This window comes from Nannospalax galili, unplaced genomic scaffold (assembly GCF_000622305.1).
Source record: "Nannospalax galili isolate Female #2095 unplaced genomic scaffold, S.galili_v1.0 scaffold388, whole genome shotgun sequence".
NCBI classification, from domain to species: domain Eukaryota; kingdom Metazoa; phylum Chordata; class Mammalia; order Rodentia; family Spalacidae; genus Nannospalax; species Nannospalax galili.
The window spans coordinates 5,644,854-5,665,373 of record NW_008360304.1 but is presented as its reverse complement, the minus strand read 5'-3'; the positions used below and the strand labels follow the sequence as shown (position 1 = coordinate 5,665,373).

At 40.1% G+C, this 20,520-nt stretch overlaps 1 protein-coding gene across 3 annotated transcripts in view; it reads right to left on the bottom strand.

The window, feature by feature from the left end:
* The window catches only part of Lcp1 (lymphocyte cytosolic protein 1), an 85,159-nt gene that overhangs the window by 5,782 nt on the left and 58,857 nt on the right, over positions 1-20,520 (bottom strand). For all 3 annotated transcript variants that reach the window (XM_017795922.2, XM_029559266.1, XM_029559265.1), the window contains 8 exons: positions 20,152-20,317; positions 17,875-18,017; positions 14,761-14,856; positions 12,989-13,184; positions 11,123-11,201; positions 10,466-10,580; positions 9,113-9,246; positions 1,672-1,795 (listed from right to left, as the gene is read on the bottom strand). In XM_017795922.2, coding sequence (XP_017651411.1) covers positions 1,672-1,795; positions 9,113-9,246; positions 10,466-10,580; positions 11,123-11,201; positions 12,989-13,184; positions 14,761-14,856; positions 17,875-18,017; positions 20,152-20,317 — 1,053 coding nt within the window. The remainder of the gene's footprint in view (positions 1-1,671; positions 1,796-9,112; positions 9,247-10,465; positions 10,581-11,122; positions 11,202-12,988; positions 13,185-14,760; positions 14,857-17,874; positions 18,018-20,151; positions 20,318-20,520) is intronic.

Here is a 20,520-nt window from a genome sequence, read left to right as displayed (position 1 = left end):
TACAAAGACAGTAACTGACATTTGCTGGTGTCTCACACTTGCCCAACACTGCCTCTTCTTGTCACAAGCCTTAGGAGTAGCATCTAATTTTTTCCCCCTTTTTAGCTTAAACTTTTGAAGTTTTTAATTGACACACAGAATTTTATGAATTCATCATGTAAGCATATTGTTTTGAACTGTATGTATATAGTGAGTGGTTACATCTACCTAACAAAAGTATTATCTCACAGAGCTGTCATTTTTGTGGTGGGGTGTTTAATATTGTACGTGCTAGGGATCGACCTGAGGATCTCACATAGGCTAGCAGATGCTGTACCACTGTATTAAACCTTCAGCTTCCATCCTTAATCTTTATTTATGGAGAAGAAGAAATTTCTGAGGTTAAATTAATTGCTGGGAAGTGGTAGAGCTGGAATTTGAACCTGAAATTCTGGCTTAACACCCTGGGCCTTTGTAATTGTTTGGCTGCTCACGCATGGATTATCACTCATGGTTTACCAAGCCTCATCCCCACAAGGACACCCAGGCCACCATGTGGGATTAGTGCTCTGGGGTGGCAACTGCTTTCCAAGGAGAGGTACCTGTGACTGTGCGGTTCATAGCAATGGTTAAGTGACCTACCCACACACTGCTCCAGGTAAAGGTTTTTCCCGCCATTTATGGAACATCACCTGCACTTATTATCTGTGACCTCAGAGAGTTATTTGAACTTTAGTTTCCTCACCTATGAAATAAGGAAAATAGCAAAGCTATTTTCCACATATAAAGATGAACCTAGGAGCCAAAGGCCCTAGACTCAGGGCAACAATATTCAGGGCTCCACTGACTCCACTCTTCTCCACTGCCTTCCCAAGCATCTTTCTTGGAAAATCTGCTCACTTCAGTCACCAGCCTCCTCTCTTGACTGTGCTCAGCAGCAAACCAGACTAAAACCAGGCTTGAGATGGGTTGGGGGTGGCACGATGCCCTTATGAGCTCACAGCAGGCAGTGCTCCAGGTGCCGCCCACCCAGCTCCGACTCTGCCCTTCCTGGTGAGAAGGTACTTTAATTTCTCATTTTGAATTAGAGGACTGACAGTGTGATGAACTGCCACACTGATGGGGGCTGAGGAGGTTCCCCCCATTCCTGACCTTTAAACTAGAAGAACACAGTCAAAGTGTATTGACATTATTACAGTATGGATTGAGTGGCAGGTCCTCTTAGGAAGACTCCTGCTAATGTGTAAGCGAATTAATACATTTTGTAATATACAATGGTATTATTAATAAAAATAGGATTTAGATGAAAGTACACAATTGGGTTTTTTTTCCCCAAAAAATATCACATGGGAGATCTTTTTTTAGCATTTTCATTTTACCATTGTAATGTTAAAAACTCTGAGCCTTCAAAGTGTGCACATATTAAAAATATATTGCTGTATTTTATACTACTTTGAAAGAACAGGGCCTAAAATGAGGTGCTAAAAATAATACATTTTAAAATTGTTACAAGAAGAGTGATGAGAAATTTGTCAGTGAAATGACCATGAATATTAGTATAATTGTGGATCATGTAAGAAAATACAAAGGGGAGCCTCAAGTTGGTAACGCTGAAGGTCATTTAGCATATAATGAAAGCAGTGAGGACAAGCCAAGTGCTCGGCTGGCCTGAAACAGAAGAGGGAAACTTACCTTGAAGCTAGAGATGGATGAACTTTTCCTTGCCTCCTTCAATGTTTCATTCACCCAGCTGACAATAATGTCATCATTGACCTTCTGCCCACCACCAATTTCTTCCAGGATATTCAGTGTGTACCTGAACAAATCAAGGATGATTTCTTAAAAGGAATTGCTATGGAATCTTTTCTTTCTAGATACATCATAGAAGATAGTCTGAACAGTTACTTTGGAGGGAAAAAGAGTATTTAATAACATTGGCTCCTTTTAGAATAACTTAAAATGGGGTCTGGAGAGTTGGCTCAGTGGTTAAGGGCATTGGCTGCTCTTGCAGGGCACCTTGGTTCAATTCCAGCATCCACACAATGGCTAACAAACGTCTGTAACTCCAGTTCCAGGAGATCCGATGCCCTGTTCTGACCTCCAAGGGCATTGCATGACATAGATGCACTTAACATACATGCTGGCAATATTCTCATATACATACAATAAAAATAATAAATAAAATATATTTTGAAAATAATAACTTAAAATGTAAACATAAGGTTGCTATAATAAAATACAAAGCAAACACTGTTCTTACTCAGAGAGAGAAGAGCAAGCAGAAAAGTAGAAATGTATGGAAAGAAAAACTATGCAAAGGATTCATCTAATGATGCTATTCCTAAGGGAACCATCAAAACTAAAGAACAAAGGCCAGCAAGACCACTCAGCAGGGAAGAGTGCTTGCCACAGAAGTCAGAGAATCCAAGTTCAAACCTCACAACTCATGTAAAGGTGGAAAGTGAGAATCTACTCCACAAAGTTGTCATCTGGTCTCCTCATTCACGAGGTGGGATGTGATGCCCCTCCCCCAATAGTAATAAATAACATTAAAAATATTTAATAATTAAGAAACAACTAAATGTTAGAAAAGTTCCAGCAATGAATAGTTTGAAGGGGAAATATAGAGTAATTTCCCTTATATCAATGAGATGCCTGGAATTTACTGACAAAGGCAATCTTAGCCTGAGGGCAAGAATCTTCTTGGATGCACAGTGGTTTTAGAATTGGTGTTTTTTAGGGGAGAATGTTTATTTTAAGAAGATGCATCAGGCCCTTAAAATCCTATAGCAAAGAGTAGAATCATCATTCCCTAAAGCCATTTCCTCAGGGACAGGAGGAAAGCCATGCAGGTGAGTCACACACAGGACTCAGTCCTATGACTTATCAAAGACCTCTTCTCAAATTGAAACTCAGGAAGCCTGTAATCGACCCTCATCTGGGAGGGCTTGCCTAAGTGAGGGCACCATCCTGGGACCTTGCTTACGTCATCCATCAGGTATCGTGCTCCAGTTACTGCTTCAACACAGAGCACAATTCTTCCACAGTCGCCCACATGGGTTTCAAGTTTAATCGCTGGAATGAGGGTGGTGCCTGGTTTCTGCTGATTAAAGCAGCTTCCCATCTACGCTTGCTAGCTAGGATACCCTTTGCTTTGTGTGAATTTCTAATCCTTCCAACACCTCAAAGGAAAGCTCAAGCATCACTTTCCCAAACCGTGCAGTGTATTAATTATTGCACTTGATTCAAACCTTTTTCTTAGTACTTTTAACAGAGACAATATCTATCTTGTTCCCATGGAGACAGGGTCCATGTACTCTGAGCCTCATGCTCTTTTCAGGGATCGGCAGAGTCCCTAGTGCATGTTGGGCAGCTAGTAAATGAAAGTGGAGACTGGTTAGTAAAATAGGTGGCATGAAGGTAAGGAAAGGGCTAGATAAGAAATACTTGTTTGGACTGAAAAATGGAACCAAAATGCTAGGAAATAAGGACCACACAGGATTTAACTCCCAGGTGGATTTTCAAAATATTCCTAGTTTGAAGAAAACCCTGCCTTTGATTGGCTCATAAAGATGGTGTATTACATTACAGCATAACTGGTCTCTTATGTCCTGATATCTAGCATAGACATTCATTTATCTGCATTTAGCATAACATTTAAGAATTTCTGAACTTCAGTAAGAAATGGCATGTCAGTAATCACCTCATTAAGTCTCTCTTTATATAGGGGAACAAACTCACTCCCCTTCTCAGGAGCCCAACCCTACTTTGCTGACAAGCTCAAGGAAACAGAAGCTGAGATTTCCACCATTCTCTAGACCTTGGGAATTAAATGCTGCAGAAGAGAAGCCAAATTTTCTTCAAAGGCCTGTCTATGAAAATGAAAACCCACTAAGGAACAAAGCATCTCGCAGGGGCGTGGGACATTGTGGAGGCAGTTTCAGGCATTCTGGGTTTTAAGGACAGTCCTTCACGGGGGCATAGAGTTCTGTTGATCACAAAGCAGTCATGCTGCCACCTCTAGTGGGATACTGAGGCCTAATGGAATAAGACACCAACTGTAGGTACAAAGAGATCAACAAAGAAAGACTAAAATTGGGCTGTAGTGTCAAGTCGATAATCCAGGAGGAATGCTCCTGTAGATACATCTCTCCTGGAGAGATGGTTCAGTGGTTAAGAGCATTAACTGCTTTTGCAGAGGACCTGAGTTCTGTTCCCAGGACCCACATGAGGGCAGGGGACTCACAACTGCCTGTAACTCCAGCTCCAGGAGATCTGATGCCCTCTTCTGGTCTCCACAGGCACCTGCACTCATGTGCACATATTCCCACATAGACACACAGACACACACAGACACACATAGACACACACACACACACACACACACACACACACACACTTTACAAAGCTAATTTGGCCTATGTCTACTTAGATTTTTCTATTGTGAGATCATTACCCCTTATGATGGCATGAATTTGGGGTGTTCTTTGCAGGAACTTTGCTGACAAGTTCTCAGTGTTGTTAGTGCTTGTAAAATATGCCAGAGTGAAAAGCCCTTTGCCCAGATGAAAGAGGATTGAGAACTCCAGGTCCAACCAGTTCCTCACTCAACAAAAGAGGATTGCTGTGTAGCTGTGAGAGGCCAGGGAAGATGGGATTATTGCCTGCTAGTTTCCTGCCTCCTGGCACTCATTTTATTTACTTAACACTTGACACAGAGGGACAAACCTTGGTGCTACTGTCCTCAGCCTGCATGACTGTATGGAATTTCCTTACTTGCCTATCTGGAGTCTGCTGTCTGGCTTCTCTAACTTTCACTGCAGTCTGCTGGCAGCCTATCTGTTTCAAGCTTTTGTCTCCAAATTTGCAAATATACTGTTCGCCAGTTGTCCAACCTGAGAATGATTTCTATACTACTGAAGGGGAAAAGGTAGGTTTAAGCATACATCTCACATTTGTTCTTGGGGCAAAAATGACGTGCCATTTATTGTCCAGATAAATGACCAAATTAGCACATCTGTGCAATCCGATGAAAAAAATTCCATCTAGAACTGGATGTAAATTGAATAGATCTGTTAATATGTGGCATGCAGAGAAAAAAGAAAGGAAAACAAAGTAAAAAAATCCCTTCTGGCACCATTTGCATAATTACCAATCTTTTTTTCTCCTTCAGTAGTAATGTATTTCTCTGTTCACTTTCTTGCATGCACAAATCCTGGGTAGTAAACATTTATGAGACTTGTGACTTACTGTTCAAGTGAAGTCAGCTGCAGTAGCAGACAGGCCTTACCATGGATATAAACCAGCCCTCTAGGAAGGCTTACATTTTAATAAAACTTCTGAGACAGGCAAGCATAGCAAATAGCAATAATGCACATGGCAGCCTATGAGCCTTACCTGTATGCACTATACACATACACTCCACACAAAGCATCTAGTAACCTCTGTAATCCAGGACCCCACCTGCAGTGAGCTGCATGCATACCCCTCCTGAACAATGGAATAACTTTCTGCCCATCACCAGTGACTATCAAATATTGACAAATTCAATCCAGCTGTACTCCCTCATGTTTGTGTAGGAGCGTAGGAGAGATGAACTGGCCTAGAATGGATCTGGGTGTATGTACAGTAAGGAAAACCGTCCTCTCGGTGAACTTCTAGGGAGAGTCCCCTGTTTACCTTCTTATAGCTATACATAATTGGTCATGCATATGATTACAATCAGATGCACTATGGGAAGGGTCATGGACAGTAAAGAAAAAGTTAAATAACTTAAATCTGTCAATCAAAATAGAGAACTACCCAAATTATGTTCCTAGTCATCAAACTCCATCTCTTGAACCCCATGTAAGGTAACCCCAAATTACAACTGGGGCCTTTGTGCACCCCATACATGTGGCCCTGTGTCACTCTCAGTGGTGTATTTGTTTCTGATCTGTACTATTGTTCACTTCTGAATAAAGTTTCTCTGTTACTTTTGTAATCTCTGTGAGCCTATATTTCAGTTTCTTGAATAAGAGACCAAAAATTTAGAAATACTTGACCCCAACTCCTACCACCAGTAACACCTCCAGAACAACAATCATATTACAGAATGTTTGTTAGATATGATGAAATTTATGACAGAATAGAATTTGCTTGAGTTTACTTATCATTAAATTAGAATATATGAAGTTCATTCTATATTGCAACCCATCAGTGAATTTAAGTATTACAACTAAAAGGATATTTTTTCCTTTATTATTTATTATTGATTTATTTATTTATCTATCTATTTATTTATTTTATGTGTACGAGTGTTAAACCTGCATGTGTGTAAGTGCCCCCATGTTGTGCAGTGCCCATGGAGAACAGAAGAGGGCATCAGATCCCCTGGAACTGGAGTTACAGACAGGTGTTAGCAGCTATGTGGGTGCTGGAATTCGAACCCAGGTCTTCTGCAAGAACAGCCAGTACTCTTAACCACTGAGCCATCTCTCTAGCCCCTCCTTTGTTTTTAAAGCAATCAGTACCCAGAGCCAATCTGTTTAGAATTCAAAACATACGTGAAAGATATTGAAGCTAGTTTAGACATAGTTTCTGGAGCTATGTTTTGGTGTGACAAGCACTTGGGAACTTTCAGTCAGGTGTGTTCAACTTGTGGCCTGTGGACAGCATGTGGCAGAGGATAGCCATGAATACAGCTCAACACAAAATCATAAACCTACTTAAAACATTGGAGCTGCTTTTGTGATTTTTTTCATAACTCAGTTGCATGGTTCTTGAGCATGAACTCTGCAGATGATAATGCTGTGTCACCATGTCAAAAGGTTAGACATACCTGCTGTGATTCAAATGTGAAATGTCCCCCATGGGCTCTTGTGTTTGACCACTTGGTCCCAAGTTAGTGGTGCTTTTTAGGAAGATTATGAAACTTTTGGGAGGTGGAAGGGATGGATCCCTGGGAGTGAGCCTTGAAACTTTATAGCCTGGCCTCACTTCCTGTTCACCTCTGCTCCCTAAGTACAGATCAGCTACCTTCCTGCCCCTACCACTGTGCCTTCTCTGACATGATGGGCTGTATCCTCCTGGAACTTTGAGCCCAAATAAACCCTTCCTCCCCTGCTTTTGTCAGGGTATTCTATTTGGCTTCCAAGCATATGCAACATTCTCTACTAAAAAAACTTCGATAGAGATAAACTTTAAGGTTCTCTATTAAAAGGCTGTGCGTTTCCTGCCAGGATAAGGTAAGAGGTTGTTCAGACTTGGTCAAAAGGAAGTTAGAATAGTGACCCTTGAAAAGGTAACAAGGAAGGTGAGTCCTAAGCTTGCCCAGCGTAGACAAGATTCCAGGCTGTGTGCTGAGAGAAAACCCTAACAGAACACCGCTGTGCCCATGCACTGAGGTGACAGGGTTTAGAACTCAAGGAAGCCAAGGAGCCTAGGCATTATGGAGCAGAATATTAGATAAGCGAGAACTGCATGGAGAGGGAAGTGTGACATAGAAAGCAAGCCCAGAGATCCTCAGGATGGTTTCCTACAAGTTTTAGCTGTGAGTGCTTTCTGTGAGGAAACAACCAGAGGCGGGGGAAGGACAGCCAGAGCAACCCTTGGAGCTTACACAGGGCTTGAGATTATTTGGTTCCCACTAGCTGGAGGGGAAAAATTTCCTAATACATGACGCATCAGGTAAAATACTCAAATTACTACGTCAGTGCAAAGAAGCAAAGTGAACTCTAGAGGAATAAACTTAAAGTAAGCCTCAAAAGGTTTAAACTGGGTTTAAGTAGCTGAACTCCATTCCAGAACAGAATCCACAAATACTTTAAGGAATATGGAGATATCAAATTCCAGCAAGGTAAAATTCATGATGTCTGGCATATAATAAAAACTAACAACATATAAAGAAATAAGAAGATAGGACTCATATTGAAGATAAAAATGAATCAGTAGAAACAGACCAGAGGTAGCAATCACTATAATTATAGTTCATATGTTCAAGAAGGTAGATGAACGAAGAGAGATGCAAAAATGTAAAGAAGATTCAAAATTTCTGGATCTGGACATTGTAATATAGAGATAAAAATACTATAAATATATAACTATACATTCAACAGTGGTAAGGAAGCATAAGACAGATACAGAGAGAAAGAGATTAGTGAGTTTGAAGACATAGCACCCTATATCTTAGAAAATGAAACGAAATAAAAAAATAAACAGAATCTTCAAAAGACTAATATACATGAACTTGAGGTTCCCCAAAACAAGGGGTGTGGGTGGATTCAGAAGAAACACTTGAAGAAATTGTAAATAAAAAGTTTCCCAAATTTGATGTAAAGTTTAAACCCACATATCCAATAAATTCAAAGACCCTCAAAAATAAACAGCTATGCACATCATACATAATCAAATTACTTTAGCAATAAAGAGAAATCATTGAAAGTAGCTAGAAGAAAAACAGAAACATATTAAAAGAAAAGAATGACAACAGATTTTTATTGTGTTGTAAACAATGTAGAGAAGAAGACAGTGAAAACTTATTTCCAAAGTACTGAAAGAAAAAAATTATTAGCTTAGATGCTATATCAGAAAAAATGCCTTTCAAATTTAAAATGAAATTGAGACTTTTTTTCTGACATACAGAAACTGAAATAGTTCATTATCAACAGAACTATACTATGAGAAATATTTCAGATACAAGGCATATGATATTAGGTAGAAATTAAAACCTTTGTGAAAGGCAATTCACTGTTCTTGAACCAGATATGTTAAAAGTAAAAGCATGGAAGGCTGTGCCGTGGTAAAGACCAGTCAAGAGAAAATAGTAGTGGCTATAGCAATGTCAGAAAAGGTAAATTTCAGGAAAAAAAGGTCATTCCTTTTCAGGCATAAAGGTCATTCCATAAGGACAAAAATGTGATTCATTCAGATAAAACAATAATCTAAAATGCTTATGACCCAGTAACAGGTTTCACAGTAATTTATACAAAACTGATAAAAAATGGAAAGAAAAAAGTAGCAGGAAAACAGGAAGTACTTCCTTAGTTTCTAAATTTATCTTGATATAGGTTTGCTGAATTAAATCACATTCTAGCATTTTTCTATTACATCTCTAGATGAACAATCCATTGTCTAGATTCACCCTAGGCATTACCTTCTCATTAGCTGCCAAATCAAGGCTAACGTCAGAGTGCGGTTTCCTTCGTTGAGATCCTGTCCGCCAATGCCAACCAAGGAGAATTTAGCTTGATTCTTCCCCAGTTCCACTGCATAATTACAGTTCTCAAGCTGTTAGTGAGGCAGAAAGGAAACAACTTAATGCCATCTCCTTGGTTATAGGAAATGTCAAATAAAATGATAAAAATAAAGATACAGAGATCTGCCTGCCTCTGCCTCCCGAGTGCTGGGACTAAAAGCGTGCACCACCACAACTGGCTAATCTCTGTGAGTTCAAGGCCAGCCTGGTCTACACAGTGAGTTCCAGGACAGCTGGGGCTACAGGGAGACCCTGTCTCAAAGAGACCAAAAAAAAAGATACAAAATGAAGCAAATAATATCAAATCTGAATAAGCTCAGATATCCACTGGTTCTCCAATACTATGATTCCACACTAGCTAAAGAAATTTCCATCTTTCCCTAAATAGAATTCCTAGTTCCACCCCAAATATCCACAGTGAACTCGTAAGTTCAAAACTAGAAGACATTTATTGTTATGAGAATTTTCATAGATAGTCACACTATACAGAGAGCCATCCTCTGTTTACCTGTAAGATTTTTAAAATAACTGAATTTGCCGGATGTGGTGGTGCATGCCTTTAATTCCAGGACTCGGGAGACAGAGACAGAACTCTGTGAGATCAAGGCTAGCCTGGTCTGCATAGTGAGTTCCAAGCCAGCTGGGGCTACAGGGAGACCCTGTCTCAAAAGCACTTCAATAAGATACTGAATTTTCATAGATAGATGAACAGGATTTTATATTCTCCATCCAATGTACACATGGTGGGTAGACATGCAGGGCAGGTATTTCTGTAGCTACTCACAGATCATTAAGACTCACAGAGTGCCAGCAAGATGGCTCAGTGGGTAAAGGAACTTGCTACCAAGCCTGATAACCTGAGTTTGATTCCCTGAACCTTCCACATGGTAGAAAGAGAGAAATGGCTCCTGTCCTCTGATCTACACACACACACACACACACACACACACACGTAAATGTAAAAAAAAATAACAGAGATGAAACTTATTCCAAAATAATGTTCCTACTGTATAATCTTAAATTAGAATTTTTTCAGGATAATGTTTAAAGACATCCATCGTGAAATTATAAATAAGCCATCAACTGCAATAATGGATTCACTTTAATGAAACCATTCAGGTTTCTGATGGCTGTACTATCATTTAATCCCTGGCAAACATTATCGATATTTGGCCACCTGGTAGAGTGCTTACAAAGAACAAGTTTATGGGTCTACCTGCCTCATGGCACATCAGAGAAGTCATTGTTTACCTTCTTCATATTACCTCCCAGCTTGGGGTATGGAGGTTTGTTTACTCTGTTCCAGTCGACAGGGACTTTGATCTTTTCATAGAGCTGGAAGATGACCAGGGCATCCGATAAGTCACTAAACAAAACAAACACAAAAGAATTCTCAGGTATTCAACATTTCACTCAGGGACCATGGTGGGTTAGGTGCTTCCTGAATCTTAGCTCCAGCAGCATTCCCAGTAACCCCGAAAAATTGGTAGGAATAGTGCCATCTTTAAAGGAGTGATGATCATGACTCAGAGAAATAGAAATTCAGTCTCCCATGTGACTGCCTCTGTCCCTCAGACAGAAAGGAGACACGGCTTTAACAGCGGCACAAGAGACGCTTGACTACAAACTTAACACTTACTGTTTAGGATGCTCCTGAGACGACCACAGGTTTATTACAAACAATGTTTGTCACTTTGCTGAGGTATAATTTTTGTACTAAATGCAGTGATATTTGCTCACAGGAGTGTTTTTCAGCTGAGCAGGTCACCGTGACGCTCCTCTCCTACCCCATCAAGGCACACATACTTTGGGGAAGAGAATGTGCACCATAGTGGTGTGTGAAGGTATCCTATGCTCACTAGAGGCTTCTGTGTCTCACACTCAGGATGAGCTCTCATCTCCTCATACCTGTACAAATGATTGACTCGAGGGTTAACGCCCAGGGAGTTCATCCAGTTCCTAAAGGTCCGCTCTTCTCTCGTCTCACCTAGATTAAGCAGGATTAGTTATTTTTGTGCCCTTACAACAAGTCTTGCTTATGATCTAAGTTTAACTATGGAGGATGCAATAAAAATGAAGTGAAGAATAACACAGACCCTACTGGATAGGGGCTGCTATTCTGCTGTGATTTTTCCCCTCATTTCATTTCTACAAGTATTTTTATAACATCTATTATTGATGGTCAAGATCCTGTGTGGGGAGACTGTTCAGAGTTAGCCCTAAAGATTAACATTCTTGTTAAGAAAACAAGATTTGAGTCAGCAAACAGGAACCACACAAGCCAGTTGGATGAATAGAGGAGACAGAAACATTTGCTATACCAGCTGAGACAGAGGTAAGAATAATATGGCCCAAATTTGGAAGTGTGGAATTTGAAACTTCACTTTCTGGGGTCAGGAAAAGCTGAACGGGAATGAGGACAAAGTAAAGGATTGGGGGGCGGTGAGAAGAGGTAGGAGCAGCAATAGCATAAACATGGGCACGGAGGGAGCAACAGGCAAAGTCTCCACTAGAACACTAAGAACTGATCTGTCAGGATCCATGCAGTATAGCACAGAGATAAGAGTGTCTAGAGCTGCAACAAGGGCTGGGAATCTTGGAATGCCAGGTAGCAGATTTGGGTTGATGTATTAGACAATGTCAGCCATGCTTTTGTTTTATTAATATAATAAATTCTAGGGCAAGACAGAGATAGAATGGAAGCTACATCAGATGTGCCTGGCAGCAGTGTGAAGGATTACTGAAAGGGGTTATCATTTAGATTAAATATACAGAAGGGACATTTGGCATTAGTATTTGGCACTAGCATGTGGGGCAATTCAATTGTTTGATGAATGGATAAGTTAGCCCCTAAGACCTGTGAAAATAATTGGTGTGTGAGGCAATATGGGTCCAGAAGAGCAGAAAGGGAAAATATGAAATCTAGAAGACATTCCAAATGAATTACTGGTATTTGTTGATAAAATAGATTCAGAGTAAAGGAAAGTTATTATAGTAAACACAGGGCTGTTAGCTTTGGTGATTCAAAAGAAGAAACCCAAATCAAATGGTATGATGACAGGAAATGAAAATTACAAAAAGGAAGAAATGGGACAGGGAGTGGGGAAGGCAATGGGGAGGCAGGAGAAGAAGATCAGGAAACACGTCTGGAACACATCTGAACATGTCTGGAGCTGGAAGACTCTGAGCTGACTAAAGTTATATGACATTTGCTCAATGTTAGGGAGCTGGAAGACTCTGAGCTGACTAAAGTTATATGACATTTGCTCAATGTTAGGGAGTTAATTTATAAAATACAGTTGTCAGGATTCTGCCTCAAAAGACTTTATTGTGTCTTAATAACCCAAATAAAGAAACAAAATAGAAGTGAAAATTTCAGCAATAACATCCTAGTACAAATTAAGTATCACTTTAGATGGAGAGTGATGGTCATTTCTTGCCTCTTGGAATTAGCACAGTCCATCAAATATACAAATTAGGTCTGGGAGTGCTTGGAATTTATTTCATTTGATATTAAGGACATTGTCTTCCACAAAACATTTTATTCTGATAATGGATGAAGCCTGTGCATAATGGATGTGAAATAATCATATTTGATTATTTTTACTACTTGGCTGTAATTGACTTGATTAATTCATTCTATTTGTTGTACATTGGAGAATTGATGGGCTATTTGTGTGACAGGTCTGTATTTCCTTAAGGGATGATTTTGAACTGCTGTTGAAATAATTGTGAGCATTTTCTGAACATCTTAAGCAACCATATCACAGTTACCTTCGAGAGCACCCCAGTCGATGTCCTGGTTCTCTGGTTTGTGCAAGGCAGGGTATTTGTTAAAGAGATTGGCAATGAAAGCCAGGTTCAACTTGGGGTTCCCTCGGACAACATCTGTGGCTGTGACAAACTGCCGACAGCCCAACCTCTCTGCCTGCTGCAGCATGCATTCTGCCCTCTGGATGTCATCCTTCTCCTGCAAAAAAAAAAAAAAGGGAGGAAAGAAGGGAAGTCAAGCAAACACATTTAGGAGTGTATAACAAAAAAAAAAAAAAAGGGAGGAAAGAAGGGAAGTCAAGCAAACACATTTAGGAGTGTATAACAAAAAAAAAAAAAAAGGGAGGAAAGAAGGGAAGTCAAGCAAACACATTTAGGAGTGTATAACAAAAAAAAAAAAAAAGGGTGACAGGAATCGAGGTCAAGGATTCACACATATGTGGACATGTATAACATGAAAAAGAAATGGGGTCCCACTGATGCCTGGTGCCTAGCGCAGGTAGATATTTAGCAGGACCCGAATCATGATGTCACGGGGAGATAACTGAGAGCCCCCCCCATCATTACATAGAGCAAGTTCAGATGAACCTCCAGGTGCCCTGTTTCAAAGAAATTCTGTAGTCTGACATCTTACCATTTACATTAATATAAAGCATTTTTAGTCATTAAGCTTCCTTATTATTACAGTTTTTCACAGACTTCATGAGATTTTGGTCTATCGAAACACTTTACTTTCCAATTATTAATTCATAAAAGACATCTATGGTTGTCAATAAGAACATCTGATTTGTACAATCACTTTTCCCATGTGGAGTTGGCATATTTACAATCTGAACAAAATAAGTATTGGTTAGTTGGTATTTGTATATACGTCGTGCCCACTTGGCTTTTGCAAACTTCAGATTGAGTACCACTCTGCATGCTCAAGTGATTTTTGACAATTTCCAGTCATTTGTGAACAGACTCTTAAAACAAGACTAAAATTTTGTGAGATTATGATCCACTCTTCATAAAGCCCATGAAACCACCAGTTCTCATGAAAACACAGCTTTAAATTAGAATTCTTTCTCAAGTTGATGCTGTGGTAGGTAACACCGCGCATTTTGTGAGTGTTATCTCTCACTTAGTTTCACTTTTTCTTCAGGGATTAATTAACTCAATATTAACTCATTAGATTTAATACCAACAGTATTAAATGAGGCACATTAATGGACAAGGGAATTTGTGAAGATCAGTATTAAAAGTGGTGGCAAAACTGAAGAATGTGGGCTTCAGTTCAGTGGTAGAGGGGTCGTCTGTGTGTGTGAAGCCCAGGGCTCCCTCCCCAGCACTGCAAAATACAAACAAATAGAAATAAAACAACAAAAGCCCAACAACAAGCCCTGAAGAATAGTCTCTTGACCTGGTCATTGCCCGATGCAGAAGTTAGTGGTTATTATCTGTCAATTGAAAATTAACATAATGCTAAGTGAAAAAGAGCTGAGTTTACCATTTGGACCCAGGTTGGTGTTGTAGAACCTTTGAAGTGTGTGTGTGTGGGGGGGCGTTATATAAAGAAGTACCTTGTGTGGTGCATGGCATTTAATTAATATTCATTTCTTTCTCTAGTGTTTTACATCTATATTCAGTTTTCCACAATTATTATCAAAAACTGTTATCAGTGTTCAGTGGTTAAACAGGAGCTTAAGCAGAATAGGGGCTCATGTGGCACAAAGGACCAGTCAACGCCAAGACAGCATCATGCTCTCTGAAGACAGCTGGGAAGGTGGCCTTACCCGTAGTCCTGACATGTCAATAACAACAGCAGGTATACCTTCCTCATCGCCTTTTGGAGCCACCTGCTCAAGCAGGTGGTAATAAGCTTTTGAGTCCTGTGGAAGATTAAGAAGATACAATTTCAAAACAAAGGAGCTAATTGCACACTTAACATGACAGTCATTTTCTAAAAACAAACATTTTCTCATTCCTCTAACATTCAAGAATATAACACTAACAAAGCTAGAAACATTCACTAATTAGACTATGCAATTTGTCTAGTTGCATATTGTATTTGTTTTCTTTTCAAAGGCATCTAATCATTTAAAAAGTACAGTAGATATATAAAAGATAACACAAAGAAGCAGTTATGATTCTGTTGTTTTTAGGAGAAACAAAACTTATTTATACATTAAATTGTATACAGGAAAATATACATATACCTTTATGTTGCTGTAGAAGTCAGTCAGCTAAGGTTTAATTTAAAAAAAGTGACAGAAAAAGGAAGCAGAAGTTTAAAGCAGAGTTAAAAATACATTCAAATGGACAATTAGCAAAAGAAAAAGATTTCAAAGACAGAAGGCTGAGGTATTAGCAAGGAGTCATGTTTTTGTCATTTTTAAAAATTACATTTTATTTATTTGTGTGAGCAGGGGGTTGGGGCATGCATGGGAGGTCAGAGGAGACAACTTCAGTTCTTTCTTAATGTATGGGTCCTGGGGACTGAACCCAGGCCCTTGGGCTCAGTAGCAAGCACCCTTGCCTGCTGAGCCATCTCACTGAACTTATTTTTTTGAGACACAGTTACACTGTTACATTGTTTCCTAGACTGGCTGGCCTTGAACTCTTTGTCTTTCTGCCTCAGCCTCCCAAGTTCTAGGATTATAGGCAGAAAGCAGTCTTTTAGTAAAAGGAGAAATATTACCATAGTCAATGCATTAATATTTCTCTAGAAACTAGAAAAAAATGAATGGTTAAAACTGGTTGTAATAAATTGGAATGGGTACTGAATTCTCGAGTTTTATTAGATTCTCTAATATGCTTATTGAAAAATATAATTTTCACAGTCGTGATCTTAAAAATGAAAGTAAACAGAATTCCAGGTAATTTATTGAAGTAGTTTTAGCCTCTTAATTCCTCTAGAGACTGAAATTCAGTGGTTACACTGAGCAGAGCAGAGGTATGCTCTGCCTGCATTAGAGAGAACGGCAAAACTGCACCGTTGGTGTCCATTTGGGAAAACAGATCTCACTGGCTCTCTGTCCGCCCCTCTCTCCACTCCCCGTCTGTCCCCCGTCTGTCTCTCCCTTCCTCTTTTCGCTATTGTAGCTATCTGGAAGTCAGTGGAAGTTTCTTGCAACTGTTGGGCACAATATGATCTGCCTAACACATCCTACGACTTTAGCTTTGCTAAGTCACCTCAGGCCACAGAGCTAATAAATGTTTCCTACTTTCTGTGCTATGGGTATTTTCTGCTGATTTTACGACTGAGCCATCTGAAGGTGCTGGCTACTCAGACATACACACTACAGCACACCCGCACATACGACACAGGCACCCTTTAAGTGCCCACCCCCTACCAGTTCCTGCTTCAGGAAGACACTTCCCAAAATTACTTTAAGAACGCCTTTAGTGAGAGTAAACAGGCCCATTCATGGCTAAGATCATAATTTTGTCTGCAAAGTTTTCCAACAATGGCCGGGCAGGGCAAGAGGAGATGTGGGCAACTCCTCTAAGCTTTATTTTGGTTAGTGCTGCTGGAGGAATGCTGGTAAGCAACGAAAGCTGTCTTGTTAGGAAAGTGAGCTTAGCTGGGCGCCTCAGGAAGGGAGGTCTTCCTAGCTAGGAGCTTTGTTCTGACTGGTCCTGATCCTGGCTCTGAGCACCGCTGAGTCCCACGTGGTGCAGCAGCTGGAAACTGTTGTAAGCATGGTGGGCTCTGGTGGTCATGTGACCTTTCTCAGGCTTTCTCTCTGGAGAGTTTCCTCCATTTGAGAAAGTGGAGATTGAAATCTATCAAATCCCTGAATAGCAGGGCTGTTGCCATAGGGATTGTTTTCTGAAGCTGCTTAGCTGTTCCTTAAGTGCTTTTCACCCTTGTCCATCTGTGGCTGACTACAGCTGTTTCCTCTCTCCTTAATATAGAACTTTTCGTAAATTTGAAGTCACATGATGCCTCCCTGGCATTTCTTTTATGAATGTCTTTTATTTCTGTATTTATAAAACGAGAGAAAAAAATTCCTTACCTTAAGGCTTGTTGTAAGACTGAGTGAGTCAATCATGCACATATAAAGCACTTAGACCAATGCCTTGCATGTAGCAGGTAGTGTGTTCACCATCATTAGTAATTCAGAGTCATCCTCATTTAATTTTTTAAAAGGAAACCCAATTAATTAGATGGTTCCATTTAGAAAACCACAGACATCAAAGTCCTAGATATACTCTTTTTTACTTAAAACCTTTATTAATCAAATATCTATTAAAACATTTGCATGTGTATGTCTGCATGAATGTCTGCATACCTGTATGTGTGGGTCTCCAATATCTCAAAATGTGAAAGAAACTTTATTCAAAGAGAAAGAGGCAGAGGAAAGAGGCCAGAAGAGGGCATTGGATCCCTTGGAGTTGGATTTATAAGTGTTTGTGAGATGCCAGGCTTGTTATGTGGGTGTTGGGCTCTGAACTCTGATCCTCATGATTGGGCAGCAAGCTCTCCTAACTGCTGAGCCACTTCTCCAGCCCCCTGCATATCCTCTTTACCTGAAAAGCAGTGTGGCCTTTGTGCCACCAAACCCCTGCTCATCTACTCTCTGCTCCGGAAATTCAAAGCAAGACTCATCTCCCTTGGAAGCTGTACTCAGATTCTGGGCCGATGTGTGTGGCCTGGAACTGGATCTGCAGACTGACCCACATACCTGTATGTGTGAGTCTCCAATATCTCAAAATGTGAAAGAAACTTTATTCAAAGAAAAAGAGGCAGAGGAAAGAGGCTTTGGAGTTGGTGAGTGGCTCCAAAGAGGACTACACTAAGTCTAGAGGTGTGAAGACACAAGGCCCAGCCTCTGTCTATTCTCCACTAACTCCACAGCTCCCCTCCATGGCAGGAAGTTGTGTTCCCATGGCATCCTTCCTACCTTGATGTCAGTGCTAAAATTGCTGATTTTGGTGCAGCCTGCATTCTCCAGGTGGTAATTAGCCCACCGCAGCAGGAGATCTTCAGGAGATAGCTTCATCAAATCCTCCAGGCTCTCTCCTTCTCTCAAAAGAGCAATCAGAGCTGGAGAAGCACAAAAAAAATGGACCGAAATAAATACAGGTGATGTTTGGGGAGAATTTGTTACACCTGACAGAACTCAGCAGGAAAAGCAAAGAGCAGCATTCTCTCTCTGGAGGTAAAACACTTATAGCCTTGCCCATGAAATAAACACCTCACTATTATGTTCTAAAAGGAGGTGCATGCTATTGTGAACTAACTTATTATACCCATCTTTCAGATGGATAAGACAAGGCAGCAAAGAACCTCAACATTCTGCCTAATAACACTAGTTACAGCCATAAGAATCACCATGACTATTGGCTGGAGAGTTTCTGCTGGGTCTATCAGCCATGCTTTGAGATATGATGATGCTTCTGCTTTTAAGAGATCGATTTTGTAATAACGACAATGTTATTTTCTGTTCCCATTCTAAATGCTTTAAAGCCTGCACAATTATAACAACTCAACAACAAATATTTTTTTTGCCCAGTTAGGTTTAAATTTAGCTGATTTGATTTTTTCAAATCAATATTCTTTCTCATGGGCTTCAAGATCTCTATTTGCCTTTTTATGTGTTTTTTTTTAATATGATCTTTAGTATATCAGTTTTAAGAGCCATCTTAACAATTTTTAATTAGCTGCTGTAATTTGAACATGTAAATTGAAAATGTGTTTAAGTGAAGATTAGAATTTGGCTACAAATTTCAGGTTGGTGGGATCTGTACCGATAAGCGAAAGGTAACATTGTGATTTGTATGCTTATCAAGGCCCACTCCTGTCTGAGCAACTGGGTGGTCATTGCTTATAGCAGATAGATAGTAACAACTGTACCTGTGGCTTGGAATTTCTCCTTTCCTCTCTTTCTTCTCCTCCCCAGTCTTGGAGATTAAACCTAGGACCTCATGCATGCTAGACAGCTAGACAGGATCTCACTTAGTTGCCTGGGCTGGCCCTGACTTCACTCTGAAGCCCAGGCAGGCACCAAGCCTGTGATCCTCCTGCCTTAGCCTCCTGAGTAGCTGGGACTAAAGGCCTGAGCCATGAGGTATAGCTTTAGTGCAGAATTTCAAAGCCCTAAATGTGCTTTTCTAATATTTTCTAATTTTTATATTTACTGTTGTGAAGGTTTGAATGAGAATGTCCCCCATAGGCTCCAAGTATTTAGACATTTTTGTACCCAGTTGGTGGTGCTGTTTTGGGAGGTCTTAGAGGGTGTGGCTGTGCTGGAGGAAGCATGCCACTGGGGGCAGGCTTGGAGAATTCTTAAGCCTTGTCAGATCTCCAGTCACTCTCTTGCTTCCTGTGCCTGCTTGAAGATGTAGATCCTAGCTTGTGCTCCTCCTCCAGCCACCTCTGCTGCCACGCCTTCCTGCCATGATGGACTCTTGCCCCTTTGGAACCATAAGTGCAAATACTCTTCCTTCTATAAATTGCTTTGGTCAGTGTTTCTATCACAGCAACAGAAAAGTGACTAATATAATTAAGATACATAATACTATGTCTTGATGTACTAACCATACTACACACAGTGAGGTGATTACCATAGTCAAGCAAATTAACATCAACTAACAAAGGTACCTTTGTCCTCTTTACTCTGGGTGATAAGAGTAACTAAAATCTATGTTTTGGCAAATTAGTAGCATACACAACAATATTATTAGCTATAATCCTCATGTTTATGTTGATCTCTCGATTCATTCATCCTTAAATGCAACTTTGTATCCTTTGATCTACATCTTCCTTTTGAGTCTTCATAAGAAATAGATAAAATTTCTCCCAGTCTGGTGCAGACACTAAAATATTTGAATGTGATTTGCTTTGCAAAATATACATTAAGACTTGTCTTGTTTGTCGTGAAGTCTCTACAGACAATGTAAGCTCTGAAAAAAAAGCTTTTGATGTTGAAGTTCCAGATAGGTTGAGCTATACATTCCAAACAAAGCATTATTATTAGTCTGTGGTCTTTAAAAGCTTTTGCTCTGCCATTTTGAAAAGTCTGGTTTGTGTGGATTGAGTCAGTTACTTTAATACCACGGATTCAATATAACCAAGTAATTTTCTAAATGGGAGAATTCCTGACGTCTTCCTCCTCTAGTCACCAATACAGGCACTAATAGTAAGCCACGTGTTTACAGCACTCAAACTTTGCTCTTACCTTCATTTCTACTGAGTTCAATGTCAGCAAACAACCCAATCTTGATGACTTGCCACAGAAGTCCCAGGACCAGATAAGGCTTCCCCTCCTTCAGGTCCTCAGCCCCTATATTAACCACATGGCACCCAATGGCTGAGGCAGAGTTCAGAGCCAAGTTCAAGTTTTCCTATGAGAGAAAAAGTAAGCAAGCATGGTTCTTTCACTTTGCAGATGCTAAATGATTGCTGATTAGCAACAGCAATGATATTGCCCTTCTGGAATGTTCCCAGGCCCAGAGGCATGGTCTTCACTAGTTTTAACAATGAAAAAAAATAGTGAAATTATAATGAGGGAAGACCTAGTAACCCAGACATTGAGCTTGGCAGCAGC